Source organism: Cricetulus griseus, chromosome 5 (genome assembly GCF_003668045.3).
Source record: "Cricetulus griseus strain 17A/GY chromosome 5, alternate assembly CriGri-PICRH-1.0, whole genome shotgun sequence".
Taxonomy (NCBI): domain Eukaryota; kingdom Metazoa; phylum Chordata; class Mammalia; order Rodentia; family Cricetidae; genus Cricetulus; species Cricetulus griseus.
This window is the reverse complement of record NC_048598.1, coordinates 176705716-176724659: the sequence shown is the minus strand read 5'-3', so window position 1 is coordinate 176724659 and position 18944 is coordinate 176705716. Positions and strand designations below refer to the sequence as shown.

Here is an 18944-nt window from a genome sequence, read left to right as displayed (position 1 = left end):
TATGTGATGCAGGATATTGACAGATCAGTAAAGTCGATGAAATACAACTCTCTTCCATGCAATTATAGACTGCATAACTGCCAGCCTGTAAATGACACATACTGTTCATTGCTGAATTCACACAGTTCTCATCAGTTATGTTGCTTACTGAGGACCTGGTTCTTCTCATGTTGGCTCCTTTCTATGGTGAGCAGAAGTGAACTTCCCTGAGACATCCTGTGTAACTCATCTCAGACTGGATTCCCCCTGAGACACATAATTAAAGTCCTCCACCAGAGTCAGTTCCTGGTGAGGGAATGCAAATCTCTCCTGGCTCCACAGAAGCATAGGTTGAAAAGGCACAGCTGGGTCTGGGCACTCACTGGTGTGCAGCCATGGCCCTGTTTGCCTCCTCATTCCTGCTGCTGATTGTGCCTGAATGTGAGTGCCATGGATTCCTACTGCATGGACTCCCATAATTCACTCTGTGCCAACCTTACCTTCTACTTTTTCCTCCACAGATGCCTTGTCACAGGTTACCCTGAAGGAGTCTGGCACTGGGCTGTTGCAGCCTTCCCAGACTCTCAGTTTGACCTGCTCTTTCTCTGGGTTTTCACTTAGCACTTCTAATATGGGTGTGGGCTGGATCTGCCAGCCCTCAGGGAAGGGTCTGGAGTGGCTTGCAATCATTTATTGGGATGATGATAAATACTACAACCCAAACCTGAAGAGCCGGCTCACAATCTCCAAAGACACCTCCAACAACCAGGTATTCCTCAAGACTGCCAGTGTGGACACTGCAGATACTGCCACATACTACTGTGCTCGGGGAACACAGAGACACAGCTTCAGCTGACAGCTGTACAGTATCCCAGGTTGGTTCTCAGCTCTGTCACAGCGTTGGGAGAGGGCAAACATTTCGTCCTAGCCTCTGTGGTTTCCTCTCCATTCTGAGTTTCATATCCTTGGCTTCCTGTTATACAAATGAGGCCCCTTTTAATAATTGTTTAGATATGAAAATCTGTCTGTTGTATTTTATGAAGACTAAGAGTTTGTGGTCCCTAATCCAGGTCGTTCCACTAAATCTTCACGGATTAATCTTTGGAGATGATAGCAATTTATTGGTCTACACAATTATCATTCACTAAGCTTATAACAAATACATCCAAGTCTTTGAAAGTCTTTAGCAGCCATGACCTGCATCTAAGTAGGTGGAGGCTGCACTTAGGGAAAATATGTCTAGAGAGAGAAGAGAGCCGCCTGAGGACAGAGACAGCATCTTCCATTCAGAAAGGTTTATGGCAAAGAGACCACTCCATCACCCTTAAGTCTTTACATGCAAACATACAGCCTTGATGATAGAAATGATGAATTAGAAAAGAAGATGGAATCACAGTCTACCGTTTCTGAAATTGTGGTTCTTTCTCAAGTGTGAAACCATTTTGAAGAGGTGCAAAGTGATCTGTAAGTAGCAGGCTGTGATTCATCCTCTCCCTGGTGTTGTAAGGCTTTGTGTCCCAAAGGCAGCGCCAAGAGTTGACAAATGACCTTATAAACAGTGTCCAACAGTTGTGCTGCTAACTCACTTCCCCATGAGTGGCTAATGATACAGCTAGGTGCAACAACACCTAAAGAAACGACTGTGGTTTATGAAGATCTTCTAAACAATTCAGGTACAGCTTACCTTTTGTCTTCAAAATATCACTCACAATCACCAGGTAGGCACTGAAGGAGGCACCATTATGAGAGAACTGTGAGATCACAGACAAACTTACATAAACAGGTTCCTAAGACCAGCAGAGGGCACTGCAGACCCACCAATCCCTAAGAAGTAAAGGACAGTAGAAGTAGAGCAGGAAGTTGTGCACTGAGATTTCAAGGGACTCTGTGGATTTCATTGTCAACATAATAAATGGAGAGCTCATTGTGTAGTTGGAATGTGAGATCTCCATGCTCTACACTGGAGAGGTTCTTTGTTAACTGGAATATGTGTGTGAACCCAACAAATGCCACATTGGATTCTTATTGTCTTTGTAGAAGTACAAACCAATAATAATCATAGAATAAATAAATGTGGGCCTCAGGACCCTGAGAAACATTTTGGGAAAAAATGTCCCAATGCTTGCAAGCCTATTTCAGGGGTGTCCATCGTCCTGATGATCACTCACTGGTATGGCAAAGACAGCAGTTTCCAATGCTCTATGCTAGTGTCTTATTGGGCCAGGATGATCTCAGTGGACTTCTCTTCATCACATATATGGGTGACCCTAAGGTGGTTCAGGTGCTCCTTGAACCAATAAATAAATGGTGTTTCTGCATTACAAACCTGGATGTGGTGAACTGACTCTCTGTGGGATGGAAGAGCTCTGTGTGAACAGTGCCAGGATGGAGCACAAAATGATTTCTTCAGACACATTTGAAGCTCAGACCTCCAGACCTCGATGTCTAACACAGAAGTTAGGCATCGAAGTGTGGAGGTCTTCCTGATCTATCTCAAACAGGATCAGCTCTGATCTAATAACTACGCTCCCTCATGAATACGTAAATTGCAGGTTCTGGTTGTGAGTAAATAATGTCCCCATGCCCACAAGCAGCAGGCTATTACCCCATTGCCCCCAGTCCAGAGCACACAGGTTTTCAGCATGGACAGGAGCTGGATCATCCTCTACCTGGTGGCAGCAGCTATAGGTAAGTGGATCCCCTGTCTTAGGCCCGAGGGGGAGAGAGACGGTGAAGTGACAGTGGCATCCACTCTGTTTCTCCTTACCAGGAGTCCATTCTCAGGGTCATCTGCAGCAGTCTGCCTCTGAACTGAGGGCTCCTGGAGCTGCAGTAAAGGTGACCTGCAAGGATTTTGACTCTAATATCTACCCCATTTCCTATATGAGTTGGGTGAGGCAGAAGCCTGGACACGGGCTTGAGTGGATTGGAAACATACTCCCAAGCATTGGTAGAACAAACTATGCACAGAACTTTGAGGACAGAGCCACACTGACTGCAGATACACAGTTGAACACAGCCTACATGGAGCTCAGCAGCCTGACATCTGAGGACTCTGCAGTCTATTACTGTGCAAGAGACACAGCGTTGCAACCACATCCTGAGTGTGTGAGAAACCCTGGAGGAGCAGGAAGCTGCCATGGTCCGGGATGGCAGAGAAGATCAGCCTGGAGATGTGCTTAAAACAAACATTCTGGGTGTCCCTCATCTGTTACTTCACACAGATCTACCTGCTTCTCAGAACCACAACTCTGCATGAAGTGATTCTGATTTAGGATGCCTTAGTGTGCACCACACCTTGATATTCTCTTCACCTGTGACCACCTCTATTCATAGGTTTCTTTATTAAAAGACAATAAAAGTGAAAAGTGTGATTCTGCTTTATGGTAAAAATATCTCTGGACAGTCTGAGACTGGGACCTTTGTGGGCCTAGGTTTTAATAAACCAATATATGAATGAGGGGCATAATAAATTCTTGCTGTGTAATCTAGCAGAATTTCCATTCTCTTAGAATGTGAGGTTGTATCATAATGTAACACCACATAAGTATAATTCTTACAAGTTTTCAAGAGTATTATTAAGTAACTTTTCACAAAAATTGTTAATATAATCAATGTATGCACATGTTCGTTGAGGTAGGTTCTGAGGTCACACAGTATTCTCTGGTCCCATACTTATTTGCTTCCCAGTGTCACTCAACTGCCCCATAATCTCAACCCTTTATAGAGCATGGACCTGTGTGATACTCCATCATCGCTCAGAGGCTATTGGATACCTGGCGGTTTCCTTTGTTCTACAGAGTGTTTGGAATTTGGCCTGGTAGAGCATTTGTAGACACCGTCCATCAGTTGTGCTGTCTATCAGTTCAGTTCATAATCAGTGATCATTGCTACAGCTGGATCCAACAACACCAAAGCACAGACTGAGTTTCATGGATCTGGAAAACAACTGAAGCACAGACCACCATTCATTCTTGGAATATAGACCATAGACAATGAAGACAGAAAGAAAAGCCACAGTTGGGGAACTGTGCATGAGGCTGTAGACAAACTTAAAATATTAGATTCTCCAAAGTAGCAGACAGCACTGTAGAGCCAACAGTGCCTTAGAAGTAAATGGTATCAGAAGTTGATAAGAATAAAAAAAATGGTGCCAATACCACAAGAGTAACAGAACTGTGCTGTTTTCTGGGATTTTGTTATTTACTTTGTTGTTGTTGCTGTTGTTTGTTTGTTTGTTTGTTTTTGCTTTTTGTTTTTTAAAAATGGAGTGTGCTGGAAGTCTCTACAATTTTGTTAAAAGGACTGCAGAACCTGGAAAAGCTTTTGATGCTATTGATGCATAACATATTGCCATCATTGCTCTCTCTCTCTCTCTCTATGTGTTTCAGTGAGTGCTCACCTGTGCATGCAAATTTGATTTCTTCTTTAGTAAGAAGTAAAGTTATATGCTTGCCAAAAAATATTAACACAATGGAAGACAAATGTGACACAATTTCAATTTTATGTGTAACCTAGAAATGATGAACTTATGGGAACAGAGAGCAGAATTGTGGCTATTAGGCTTCAGTGTGGGTCTTTTAACAATGGGGAAACAATTGGTTAAAGGAAATAAAACTGCAGTTGGACAAGAGGCATAGACTCTGTGAAGTCTTGAGGTCTACTGACAGCATGATAAATATGGTTGATAAAAATATGCTATATTTTAAATGTTGTGAGATAGTATACTTTAAGTGTTCTCAAAACAAAAATGATGAATTTGTGTGATATATTATGTTCATTGGTTTAATTTAGACATGCCATTGTGAACATACTGTATTCTGTATCATAATTGTTTATTTATGAGCTAAATAAATGGATGAAAAAAAATGAATGACAAGATATAAAATGTAATTCCCTGTACAAAGGGAGTAGAAAAAAAAAGAAAGTTGTGCACTGGGGGGTGATAGGGGAATTACTTCTGTGTATGTTTATCTTTTTGATTGTTTAATAAAGTTCTCCTTGGCCAATGAAACAGCAAGTTAGACAGGACTAGGAGTCAAAGAGGATTCTGGGAAATGTAGTAGAGAAGTGATGATCCAGGAAGGAAGTGACATAGCAAGGAGACTCATATCTAAACAAGGAAACAGGAAGTGTCCCCCTTTTCCCGTTCACCTACTCCAGCAGCAGATGTGAGCCATCGGCAAGAAGGGATGCCAATAAGGTGTCTGATAATATTAGTCTTATAAAATGTATAGGTTTATGATAGCTAAGACTGAGTTAACAGATGAGAATCCTAGTCATTGGCCAAGCAGCTTTGAACCTAATACAAGTTTCTGTGTATTCATTTGGACCCTGACTCAAGCGGGCGGCTGGTGTAAAGGTCACACGTGGCAGTGGGGCTCAGGCGGCTTTTGGCAGAAAGATTTATCGTAACAGAGGGGATTCTAGCAGCCTTTGTGGATTTCATTGCCAGAATTATCACATTCAGAGACTGCGGTGTTGATAGAACAGAAGCCATGCAATCGACTGGCTCCAGCTGCTTCTCTCCTTCAACATTAAGTCCATCTGATTTATGATATTGAAGATAGAGCTAAACAGACAAGAGTTATCTGACTCTCTGGAGCATATATTATTGTATTAATGTGCGTAAGAATAATTCAGAGATTCATACTGAATTGGAAACAACATTATACACTGTTATATTAGCTTTTCTCATTCCTTCCAAATCCATCCTTCATGAATGAACACTGTCAACTCCTGGAGAGCTTTAATGACACATGCCCTGTCCAAGAATAAGAGGACAATGGACCTGGAATAGGGGAGAGAGAGAGAGAGAGAGAGAGAGAGAGAGAGAGAGAGAGAGAGAGAGAGAGAGATTGATTGAGAGAAAAATAGAGAGATCTGTCTAAGGACATGGACCTTCAGAAATGTCCTCTCCTTCCCCAAATGGAGGCTAGAAAATAGCTTGATATTCAGTGTAAATTTGCTTGATTTCTTCTTCCTTCTCAAGTTAATATATTTTTAGTGTTGTTAACTGATCTGTGAGTTCCAAGCTCCTGCCTCCTCCTCCTGTTGACTTCTGTATCTGAATGTTTCAGAAATTCATAAATGAATACAGGGGCTCCATCTGACCTGAAGACTTGCTGTGTGTCTCTGACCTCAGGTGCTCAGACTGAGATATAGCCTGATGAAGGCAGAAAAGGCCCTGATCTATGGCCTTGTCATTTATTATATTGGGAACTGTTAGAACTGGATACTATTGAAACATGGGAGAAGCTTGGCTTTGAGGGGGACACTGACAGTAATATTGACACAACATGAAATCCATCTCTGAAACATCCTGTCAGCATCTCCCAGTAATCAAAGCCATTTATCCCTGCAGCTGAGCTCTGTGAGCACTGAAGTTTAGGGATGTATTACTGATCAAGACAGACAGTGTAGCTTCAGTGTAAGCAATGACAAACCAACAGGCAGGGGAGCTTGGAACCAGCAGGGGTCGCAATGGAGCCAAAACTCCCCAGAAGAGAGCTGAGGTTGGTGTGGTGGGGACTCTGTGTCCTCTGTGGTTTCCTTTCTTGAGTCTACTAGCTGACCTGCACCTGCTGTTGTTGACTTGTGATGTTTCCATGCATGAAAGTAAAGATTCTTTGGCAAACTTTTTATGGGTTTATATTTTCTTGCTTATTTTACTCAGTGGGCATTTACATTTTACAATTTTATTTGAAAAACTTTTTACAATGTAATCTGTTCACTGATTCCCACCCCCTACTCTTCCTATGTTTTCTTGTATCCTCTCCTAACCAACTCTACACCCTGCCTTCTCTCCAGGAAAAAAACAAAAACAAATAGACAAAAATAATTTAGGAACATGATTAATACTAAACAAAAATAAAACAGCCAATACTCTTACACACAAGCACATACAAAATCCAAAACCCAACTCTGTAATCATGATATACAGTCAGATATAGTGAAACAAAAATGCACAATGTGATATGATTGAAAACCTTTTAAAAAATACCCTTGAGTACATTTTTGTCAGAGCCTGTGAAGTAGCTGAGTATGTAAAGGTGTCTACTGGCAAACTTAGCAACATCAGTTTGATTGCTTGGACCCACATGATAGGACACAAGAACTGAATTCCATAAGTTGTCCTCTGAGGATCACACATGCACCTTGGTCCATGTCTCCCCTGTTCACACCACTGAAGATGGTATAACAATTTTTAAAACAATTACATGGATGGAGAGAAACTCCTGAGGACCCACACAGAGCTGAGAATCTATTGGCATTGATATCTGAGAGGAAAATATAATCAGATTTATTTGGAAATTTTCTGGAGGTTTCTGGTGTACTAGTGAAAGACTCCACCTATGTGTATATAGATGTTATTATTTAATGAATTAAAAGAGGTCATGAAGAGGGACAGAGACATAGGAGAGGCCCCAAGAGGAACCAGTGTGACATAATGGATATAGATATGATCATACTGTATTTTATACATGGATTAAAATTTCAAAAATTAAAAAATATAAAAATAGCAATTTTTATATTTTTAGAAGTTTTATACTCATGTAATTTATATACTTTTTTCCCATAATTTCCTCTCTTCATTTTCTTTCCCCTCCTACTTTACCCTTATTCTAATAGACAATTTCACTCATGCTTCATGATGTATTTCTATTCATAATTATATACAAGCATGCAATATCTAAAATCTGCTGATTTTAGTCTCACTTAATGTCTGATTTCTGAGATGGTCTTAATCAATTTATCTCTAACTGCATCCATTTATCTATAACATGTCATTTCCATATTCCTTGTAGAAGAAAAACTTCTGTTGTGTTGTTTATTTAAACATGTCTTCTTGATGAGATCCTCTCTTGACAGATACATAGTTTATATCCACAATTTAGTGATGCTGCTACAATAGTCATTGTTGAGCAAATATTTCTGTGGTATATTTGCTTTGTTTCAATTGGGATGGATTCTTAGTATACAATTTGTTGGCAAATATTCATTACATATATCTGAATGGAGGATGTGAACTTCAAACTTACCAGGTTTTAAATTTCCTGTCACTGCCATCACCATCACAACCACCATCTGTAAATTAATCTGATAACCTTGTCACACACTGGGGCCACTGTCTCAGGTCTGACATTGAGGATACATACTTACTCAAGCAAACATTTCTCTCCTAAGATTTATGTTTCAGTCCCACACAGCCTATGAAGACCTGCCTGACAGCAATCCCTGGACACCTTGGAAAGAAATTGGGCCATACCTCCTTGACTGCACTGGATGCTACTTACTTAGTTTCAACTGACACTCAGAACAGAACTTCGGGTACTGACTTCAACCAAGTTGAAGATTTCAAGTGAGATCTTCAATCAAGCGAATCCCATCTAACATGGACTGGATACAATACATTCAAGACTTTTACTATACTAACATTTTCTTCCTACAGGACCCCAAAAGGCTATCTGTGTCCCATTTCAGCAGGAAGTAGCTTGGTGGATGCTATGCCCCCAGGTACCACTATCATTGACCATGCCCTTTTGTGGCTGAGTCACACGTACATAGTAGGCACGTGGAATAAAAGGATGGGGACAGGGACCCTGGATCTCTTTGCTGTTCTGGTTGGGTCTCAGAAGGCTGCAGAGGCAACCTGGGTTACCAGCTTCTCTTGTGATTAATTTCCCATAATAAATAACCAAGTATACCTCTTATCCAGTGTGCAGTTCAATTTCCTTTTAAGCTGGTGCCAGGAATAGGATATGGCTGGTCCTCACACAGCCCACAGCAGAAGGACATAGCCTCTCTGGCTGACCCCGAAGAGCATGGTCCGTAGAGGTGCAACTGAACAGCAGCAAATCCACAACTCCCTGAATGGGCATGGCCAATGCTACAGGTACCTGGGACATCTCCCTACAGATCATTACATTCTTCTCTTAAAGGCAAGTTAAAGAAACAGGCTAAATTTATAGTACCATAGCAGTCTTAAGAGACCTCTAAGCATATTATTCATTCTGGCTGGGATGTCCAGAAAAGGCATTAAAAGGCTTCTTAGAATGTAAGAGATATTTTATTATGCATTTCTAAGCCAGTACAAGTCCTGTAAATTGGTTTAAAGTGCTGTTAATTGATTTTTTCACAAAACTGACAGAGTACCCCAATGCATATCCATGTTAAATAAAGATAGGTCCTGACACTATTCATTATTCTCTGGTCTCATATTGTCTGCATTCCTGGTCTCAGTGTCCTGACCTACACACTAAAGCCTCACAGAACATAGACCTGCACAAATAAACCATCATCTCTCACACTCCATTGGTGGTGACACATTCTATAGAGCCTTTGGTTTCGCATAAAAAATGTGATACTTGGCAATCTCAATGTCTTGATGTCACTGAGAAGTCTCTTTGACTCAGAATATCTACTTTAGCTGTTTCTCTAGCAGACATTCCTTCCCTATGATAAATATGAATTTTATAGGCTTACTATGGATGCAATTGTATGGGGAATGCACTCATGGGCAGGCATGAGTCTCCTTGGCCAATTCTATGTTAAAGATTATGTAAACCTATGTTGAAGTTTAAATAATGTTTGAGATATTGGGGGCTTTATGAAAAACCATGCTGTCTCCCCCATTTGTAAAGCAGGGGTTGACCAGAAGGCAGGGGAACCTTCCACTTCAGGCCTCTGTATTGAATGGGACTCTCAGATATGCTGGAGGGTGTCTATCAAGAGGATCTAAGGCCTGGGTTCAAGGATTTGTCTTAACTCTACAGACAATGTGATATTCAGTATGTGTCTCCCACACCAGGTAAAGGTGGACTGAAATTTCTGGTCCAACAAGGACCAACACTATTTTGCTTTCTTCTGTGTTATGCGTATAATGCTGATGCCACCATGGAGTCTCTTTATCACATATAAGCCAAGGAGTCAGGACAGAAAGCAAAGAGGTGTTCCATTACATATGAACTTGGGGAAACCATCAACGGAAACTTAAGACATGTATGAATGCTTGGTTGTTGTTTGTTTTGAACTGCTTGGGCTCATGACAGTGCACAGGGCCCACTTTCCAAGGAGAGGTGTGTTTTCTCAAAGAGATCCAAAGCCTTTGACCTCCACAAAATTCCATCTTATGTCTGGTCTAATGTATCAAATAAGACAAGTTTCCTAGGATAATCTTCCTGCCCTATGTGGAATTGCCGAGAGACTTCACAGCTGTCTATAAACATTTCATTGAACCCGATATGGAGTGAGAATCATCAAATGGAGACCATGATCCATCACATTCAACACGGAGACACCATCTACTATTTTTATTGTGATTTTGAAATGACATCAATTCCATATGATCAATAGCATTGCTAAATATTTGTTGCCATGAGACATCAAAAACCAAAATAAATGACTTGTGCAGAGCCTGTGGAGTAAGTGCAGAGAGGCCAGCAAGTGTGTTTTCTGACTACACAGAGTTTATTCCTCTCAGTTAACCACAGGCAAGTCCCAGGAGTCCATATCCTATGTCAGTTAGAAACCTTGCCTTGAAGGATAAAAAAAATTTGACACAGACAAATACAGTTAGTTTTCAAAATATATATCACTCTCCTAGTTAGCTACAGAAGCATAGATGACACAATTTCAAGGAAATGTCATTGCCATGAAGACAGCATAGCCCACAATAAAATTAATCAATGGAAACCTAGGACTTGACAGTCTTTTCACATGGAGAGGCAGTTTCAAGGCTCTTCATGCTAAGCCTTACCTACAAATTATAAATGTCATGCCTGTGGGAAACATTTGGAAAATATCTGTGAGATTCGTTTCATGTACATCACATTAAACTCCAATGTTTCCCCGTGTAATGTGTTGAATGAACTGTGTGTTGGTGAGGATAGGATATTGCATTCATCCACAGTCACTGCATTTAATACTAGTGATATGTCTTTTTGAAATTTTCTGCAACTTTCCCTGCATATGTGTTTATTATATAGGTTATTGTATATGTTTGTAATCTTTTGTTGGATTCATAAGGGGCTCTGTCTTCTCCTGGACATTTCTTTAACCTGAGGCTTCTGAGACCAGCATCAACCTCATTGATTATGGTCTGTTTGCATTATTTATGCCTTCCAGTCTCACGTTGTTAGATGATTTGAACTAAGAAGTTGTTCCATTTCATCTAGGATATCCCAGACTTCCATTGGATAAGTTTTTGTTGTCATTACTAAAGATTTTCTCAATCACAATGGAGTCAGCTGCGATAACGTTTCTTTCATTGGTGGAACTGGTTTCCAGGACGACTGTTTCCACACATGTTTCAGAAGACTCCTTGATTGTCATCTTCTTCCTTGACTCTTGTGTATCTCTCCACGTCTGGTTTTCCTACTTTGGAGAATCTCTTGTGGGTGTGTATTCCTAAGGCTTATAGTATCAGGAAACACAGAGCCTGTGAGATGCTAACAGAGGAGTGGGCAGATATGTTATAGCCTGGGGAGACACAAGCAGAGTTGGACAGTTTGGAAAAGCCTTGGATATTGTAGACTTGGATACATGAATCCGAAGGAGGCAGGAACTTATCAGGTAGGAATTAGCAAAGCCTACTTATTAGTTTAGAGAATCAAGACCTTGGAGAAGACTGTTCTTTTGATACCTGGGAACAGGCAAAGCCATCGTGATGGAAATGGGTTGGAGGTCACAAGAAGAGAGTAAACTGTGGGAGAGTAAGGACCTAGACTACCTGCTGGTGCAGGGAAGGGATGTCTCTGAAAGATCATTTGGATATTCTCTATGAGAAACAGCAGACCTCACTTGTGGGGAGAGAAAGGCGAGTCCCTGAGGAACTGTGGCACATAAGGATAGGCAATGGAAAGAAATAGAGCTTAATGGTGCCTGTTGGAAGTCCCAGAAGATCTAGGAGTGAAATTGGGATGGATAGGAGGTGGCCTGTGTGGGGGAGAGGAGGTCAGCCTTGTGGAGTTCAGATGTAACTCAGGTCTTTGATCTGCTTTTATTATTGATCAAAGAATAATCCAGATAGCATTCATATTTATGCAATGGCATTCCTTATTTTTATGAATTAATATTTAAGCCTTGTGTGTGCTGTACAATACCACTGAGCTGTGGCCTCTGCTATTTTTTATTTTAGTTTAATGTATGCATTCATGATTGACTGTTTTCTAAAAGTGGCATAATTTAGTGATTTCATGTCTTTATTTCCTATGATTGTCTGAGATGATTTCTGTTAAGAGAACAGAGGAGTTTACATGGAACAACCACAGTAAAGGTTGCAATACTAAATTACTATTTACAACTAAACTTCACACTCTGTAACATTTCCTTTCACCTTCTTTTTCCTTTCCTTTCCTTATTTGAAGAAGCATAAATCAAAATGTGATTCTCCTACTAAGCAAATATTATTTATCCATGCAAGGCTGGAGGTGAAAACAGGGCTTTAGCCTTGAATAATATTTCTACAAACTGAGGTAAGGCTCCCAGAAAGTAAGTTATAGTTGATGCTGTAAAAGCCACCTCATTTTATCTCAGGTGTCTGCAGCATTAATTCTGTCTCCCAGCACTCACATCCCTCAGCTCTCAATAGAGCAGGAAGACATGCAAATTATGTCCCCCTCTGCCCATGAAAACCAGCCCTGAACTTACAGCTCTGACAGAGACGCCCAGCTCTGGACTCACAGATCCTCCCATTCTGTGCTCATCACGAACACTCAACACTGAGCATGGACTTGATACTGAGCTGGGTTTTAAAGGGTTGCTCTTTTAAAAGGTAATTCATACATAAGGGGAGTTACTGAGTGTGTGAGTGGACAAGAGTGAGAGGGACAGTGGACATTTGTGACAGTTTACTGACAGGATTCTCTTTTCACAGGTGTCCAGTGTGAGGTTCAGCAGGTGGAATCCGGGAGAGGCTTGGTGCAGCCTGTAAAGTCCCTGAAGCTCTCCTGTGCAACCTCTGGATTCACTTTCACTAATGCCTGGATGAGCTAGGTCCGCCAGGCTCCAGGGAAAGGGCTGGAGTTTGTTGCACAAATTAGAGACAAAAGTAATAATTATGCAACAAGCTACGGGGAGTCTGTGAGAGGCAGATTCACCGTCTCAAGAGAAGATTCCCAAAGCAGCGTCTCCCTGCAAATGAACAACTTAAGATCCGAGGACACCGCCATTTATTTCTGTGCTACAGACACAGTGAGAGGACTTCATTGTGAACTCTGACAAAAACCTCCCTGCAGGAGCGCTCAGGACCAGCAGGGGGCGACGACAGCACATGGTGAACAGGGACAGTGCAGGAACAGGTGCAGACAGAGTTGAGTCCGGGTTCTGGGGTCTCAGCTCCATCTGATGATGTCCCAGATGTTTTCTGCACTTGTGTTTTACAGATGTCTGTAACATCTGTGGAAACTGATTTCTGTTTTTATTAACTTAAAAATCTACATATACCACACAGTCTAAATTATGTAAATGCTAAAAATCACCTCTGATAACAAAAATGACTCTGTAGATGTCACCGGGGTTAAAAAGCTTAGGAAGTTCAGAGGTATTTGTGAGGCTGCACTCTCGATGAGTTTCAGGACAAAACTGAAGTCATTCTGATTAGGACAGTGTTTTGGATTAGCGGAGATCAGCACAGACACATGCTGTAACCTGTACACCTAGGTAGGCCTCAGATATTTCTCCTCTGTCTGCTCTCTGCAGGCCAACAGCTTTGATTTAAATGGAAAGAAGCTGTCTCTCAGGGAGCATGATGACAATTCCACTGAACTGAGGTTAGGCTATTTCTTGGCCACTGGGGAGTCCAGAAACCATTGAGTTAATATGGAAATATATGACAGAAAGACAGAGAGACAGGCAGAGCCAAAGACAGAGACAGAGTGAGAGACAGACAGAAAGTGAGAGAGAGAAAGAGACAGAAAGTGCTAAAGTGATAGATACACAGATAGATGGATGGATGGATAGATAGATAAAACATAGATAGACAGACAGATAGATTGATAAACTCAAGGAGACAGAGAGCAGGGAAAATTAACAGTTTACAAATGCAAATGTACAGGAATAGTCCTATAATGATTGTATTTGGTTAGTTATAAACTCATATCGATGCAAGGAATATTGTGTTTGGAATAAAGAATATCATTTAAAATAGCCCTTATTTAACTGGCCTTGATATTAAGGTTAGTTTAAAAGTACAAAAACCCCACAGAGGTAAAACTTAGGTTGCTGAAAACTGTGAGCATTTGCCGGGCAGTGGTGGCGCATGCCTTTATTCACCACACTCTGGAGGCCATGGCAGGCAGATCTCTGTGAGTTCAAGGCCAGTCTGTTCTACAATAGCTAAGTCCAGGACAGCCTCTAAAGCAACCTCTCTCAACACCCCGCCCCCCAAAAAAAACCTGAGAGCATTTGAAATTAAATCATTTGGCATTAATTACACACAGTCTCCACCTTGAGATGTGTCTTACTGTGGTTGCCTCCTGGTGAGCACGTCCTATGCTGTCTGTAATCACTGTGATAGGGGAGCAAGATGCATTTTGGAAGATGTATATTGTGAATTTTTTATTGTGAGAAAGGAGGCCACACTTTACTGCAGCTGGTCTACACCTCTTCACCCATGGACATACGTCATTGTAAGAAAATATTCTAGAGTGTCTGCCATCGTGGTGGGGTTCTGTTGGCCTCTACTGGATAGTGGCTCCTGATTGTCTCTACAATGCCCAGAACAAACAATTTTCTGTGCCCAAATTTCCTCATTTCTGAGGTACAAAAATGTGGCTACAAAGCCATAAAGGAAGCTGCTATTTAAGCTGGAGAGACCTCCGGGGTGCAGCTTTTGGACTTTCTAGGAAAAATCCTCTCACAGCAATCCCCCTGTTTCTCTGACTCTTACACTCTCCCCACACTCCTTCACATTGATCCCCAAGACTTCAGTGAGTTGTGTGAAGATGACTCCACCCCCTCCTCCTCTCTCTCTTCTGCTCTTCCTCCTCCTTCCTTCATCTTCTGATCCCCTCCTCCTCCTACTGCTTCATCACAACAATCCCTCCCCTCCCCATCTCCCTCCTCCCATCCCTCCTCCCCTCTCTCCCCACTCTCTCTCCTCCTTTTATTCTGATTTAAACAGCATAACCTTTTGTTTTATTTAACTTTGTGTGGATTTCATATGTGAGCACTTTATTACCTGAACTACACTGCTGATCAACTTCACTGCACTACTGCTGATCTGATTAGGACTCCACTCTCAGTCTCTCTCTCTCTCTCTCTCTCTCTCTCTCTCTCTCTCTCTCTCTCTCTCTTTCTCTCTCTCCCTCAGTACACTCGTTGCAAACTATTTACAGCCAGGCTGCACTGTAAAGTGTATGAACTTGTATGAACATGAAACTTCAGAGGACTGTGTACAGATCAGGTAGTGTTTTACGGATGACTCTGGGATGATGGTATGTGATGTCACTTGCCTTATGTGGGTTATGACATGAGCAGAATCAGAACATGTGTCCCTGGGCCCTGCACTCAGAGCTGAGAGCTTAGGTCACTGCTATTTTCTAGAAGGGACAATAATATTAATAGTTCAACTGGTGAGTCAAATGTGGTCACTCAGTGACCAGTCTGGGGAACCTCATGTGAATGGTGAAATTTGATACTTTATTCATTCATTCATTCATTCACTATCTATCTATCTATCTATCTATCTATCTATCTATCTATCTATCTAACTAACTAACTAACTAATTAACTACTGTGTGTCAATAACAACTCTGGCCCTAGATAAGCCCACTGTATACATTCTCCCCTTTATTGTCAGTAGCTTGTGAGAGTTCCTGAGTGAGAGAGAGCTGGGCTCTCAGAGAGACAAGTTTGCAGCCTTCTCACACATGTGGTGAAAGTGGTCATGCAGCATGCTCTCCTACATTTACTTAGAGGAACATCCCACATGCAAATTTGTAGCAATGCTACCAGAAGTCAAGCACCTGCTTAAATTCAGAGCCTCCTACACCCTGGAGAATATTTTCTGGGAGGCATTGAATTCACCACAATGGACATGAAATCCTTGTGGGTCTTCATTTTCCTGCTGATGTTTCCCAGCTGTGAGTTCCACAGGGAAGCAGTGGAGAACGTTGTTCTGCTGGTTCTGAGCTCCTGACTCACTGTTGTTCTTTGTTCACAGGTGTCCTGTCCCAGGTGCAGCTGCAGGAGTCAGGGCCTGGTCTGCTGAAGCCCTCGCAGTCACTGTCCCTCACCTGTACTGTGACTGGTTACTCCATTAGCAGGGGTTACTGGTGGAGTTGGATTCGTCAGCATCCAGGGAAAGGGCTGGAGTGGATGGGTGATATTTATAACAATGGAGACACCTACTACAACCCATCTCTCAAGAACCGAATAACTATGACAGTAGACACATCGAAGAATCAGTTTTCCCTGAGGCTGAGCTCTGTGACCACTGAAGATACAGCTGTGTATTACTGTGCACGAGACACAGTGATGGAACTTCAGTGTGAGTCTGCACAAAAACAAGCCTTCCTGCAGGGGACAGGAGTGCCTCTGTGACAGCTGGCACTGAGTACTAATGCAGTCTAGTCTCAGCCCGAAAGCAGCAGAGTGAGGAAGGACCACCTACTTCCTGTGGGCTGGGGAGTGTTATGTCCACCAACCACACGCTGTCCCAAAGGGACATTATTCCTTGCCATTGTGTTTCTGCTTTCACAGATCCTCGGGTGGCAGTAAAGGCCATAAGAAAACAGTGACATTATTTTCATAGATGCCATGGGGATAATGAGTAGAATATTTGTCCTCACCAATCATCATTTGGCCTCCTTTTCCGTCTTGAGCATCAGTATATGCCATGATTCTCATTGCCTCTCGATTGAAGTATAAGCTGAACTTCGTCTCTACAAAACAAACATGGGAAACATTAAGTGACAACATAGGCTCCTTTGGATTGTGGCTTGTTAGGATACTATCAAAGTTAAAAGTCATCCAGGGCAACTTTGAATCAACAAAATACACTGATGTCATTGTGTGAGAAGGAAAATATGCAGATACTGGAGTCTCTCTGTCCCTGTCCCCGTCTCTGTCCCTGTCCCTGTCTTTTTCTCTTTCTGTCTTTCTCCCATGTCCCTCTTCCCATTTCCACTCTGCTTTCTAACATTCAAATTTCATCTGAAGCAGAGCCTCAAAGTTCTCATGTAACCATTGACTAGTTGTGCGAAGAGGCGTCATTAGAAACCTTGCAGCCTTTAGTGTGGGATTTGAAGCTTTCATATATGAAATGGAAATGATTCTATTCTTTATACAACCCAGGCTGTAAGATTCATTTAGAAATCTGAGTTAATTAATACATAAGGTAGAATTTTCCAAAACCAGGTAAGTCCAAGAACACATTGCCCTCATCTGGGGCTCTTCTCTCAGACAGGTGAGTACCGCTTCTAGAGGACATGGTCGTTGCCTCTGCTCCTCATGATTCTTGTGGTTCTTAAGGCTTAGAACCTCTCGTCCCTCATCACAGTGGCTCCCTTAGTGGGCAAAGTTCCTCTTTCATTGCTTTCCCTCAGTTTCATGAATGAGATGATTTCCAGAGAAGCTCAGAGCACAGATCTCAGGTTTGTCATGAGGAAAGTTGGAGGGAAAGACTACGGAAGGAGCTGCCTGTCCCTCTTCCCCTGTGCATTGATAGGGTGGTTCTCTGAGAATCACCCTGGAAAGTGAGCACTGAGATGGTTTTCTTAGAATCCTGTGAAGATTTCCTGTGCACTCCCTACTTTCTGTTTTCTCTTCCAGCATCAAGTCTTCATATTGGACATGGAAAATCAGGATGCTTGACCAATAAGATGCAGTGGAGTTCATTTGGGGAAAAGAATCTTACACAGAAAACAAGTGACTGTCATGGACTCCCACTCCAAGGATGCAGACCCTGACATCCGGATGCTCTCTGAGAACAGAAGAAGGGGCTTCTGGAGCCCCAATCCTATTCCATTAAACCAATCACATCCACACCCTTGAACACGCCCTAAAGGGGATGTCAATTCTACAGGTACAGTGGATGAATATCTCACCATAATTCCCCTTTTAGTCTAAATAAGATTTAGACTTGATACAAAACTATACACAGTGCCCACCATGCTCACTGGAATAGCTTGGTGCTGTCAGGAGCAATTGTGTTTCATGTCAACAGAGTACTAATATTTAAACAAATATAGCAAATATTAAGTATGCTCTTGGAGAAAGCATGGTAAAATCATACACAATTTATGACCTATGGCCAGTGATGCAACATAGAGCAATTGCCATGAACTACATATCCAGTCCTTGGGAAAAGACATAACAGAAATTACTATGAAGTTGTCCTAAACTGGAAAATTTTAATCCTGTACCTAATATTTCTATCTAGGAAGACAGAACAATACTTGGGACAGTCAAATCATCAACCTCATCAGAGACCTGAGAAGGAAGATAACAATACTAGGGTAGGCAGGAAGTGCAGGTGAGCAACTTCCAAAGTTGTAGAGAAGACAGAATCAACAGGCTACCTGGACAGTCACCCAGAATCTCATAGCAGCATAGGGGCAATCAGTTTTGCCTAAGACCTAGAGTAACTGACCGACCAACACAGAAGCTGGGAGGTTAAAAGACTGTCTTACCCTGATTGGCAGTGTTCAGCAGTCTTCTTTAAGTTTATCTCCTGAAAGTTCAGTAGGACATCATGTCCAGAGTCGGCTGTTGTTGTGGGGTCAGGTCTTTGCACAAGAGGCTAGTAGCCAAGGAGAGAATGAACTCCAGACGGATTCATCAATGGTGCCCACCATGCTCACTGGAATAGCTTGGTGCTGTCAGGAGCAATTGTGTCTCATGTCAACGGAGTACAAATATTTAAACATTTATGGTCTATGAAGTGTTTGAATATGATTATATCTCTGTCTGACTAATCCCATAGGTATAAGAAACATGGATAACTATGATCTGTAATTCTC

The 18944-nt window shown here is 41.9% G+C and overlaps 2 gene segments (V, D, J or C); both read left to right on the top strand.

Annotated features, from left to right (window-relative positions):
• Nucleotides 1-374: 374 nt before the first annotated feature.
• LOC113838595 lies at nucleotides 375-835 on the top strand. The segment is given in 2 exon segments: nucleotides 375-420; nucleotides 501-835. Coding segments are annotated over 2 exon segments (381 nt in total).
• Nucleotides 836-16018: 15183 nt separating this feature from the next.
• Nucleotides 16019-16524, top strand: LOC113838593. The segment is given in 2 exon segments: nucleotides 16019-16064; nucleotides 16145-16524. Coding segments are annotated over 2 exon segments (426 nt in total).
• The last annotated feature ends 2420 nt before the right edge of the window (nucleotides 16525-18944 follow it).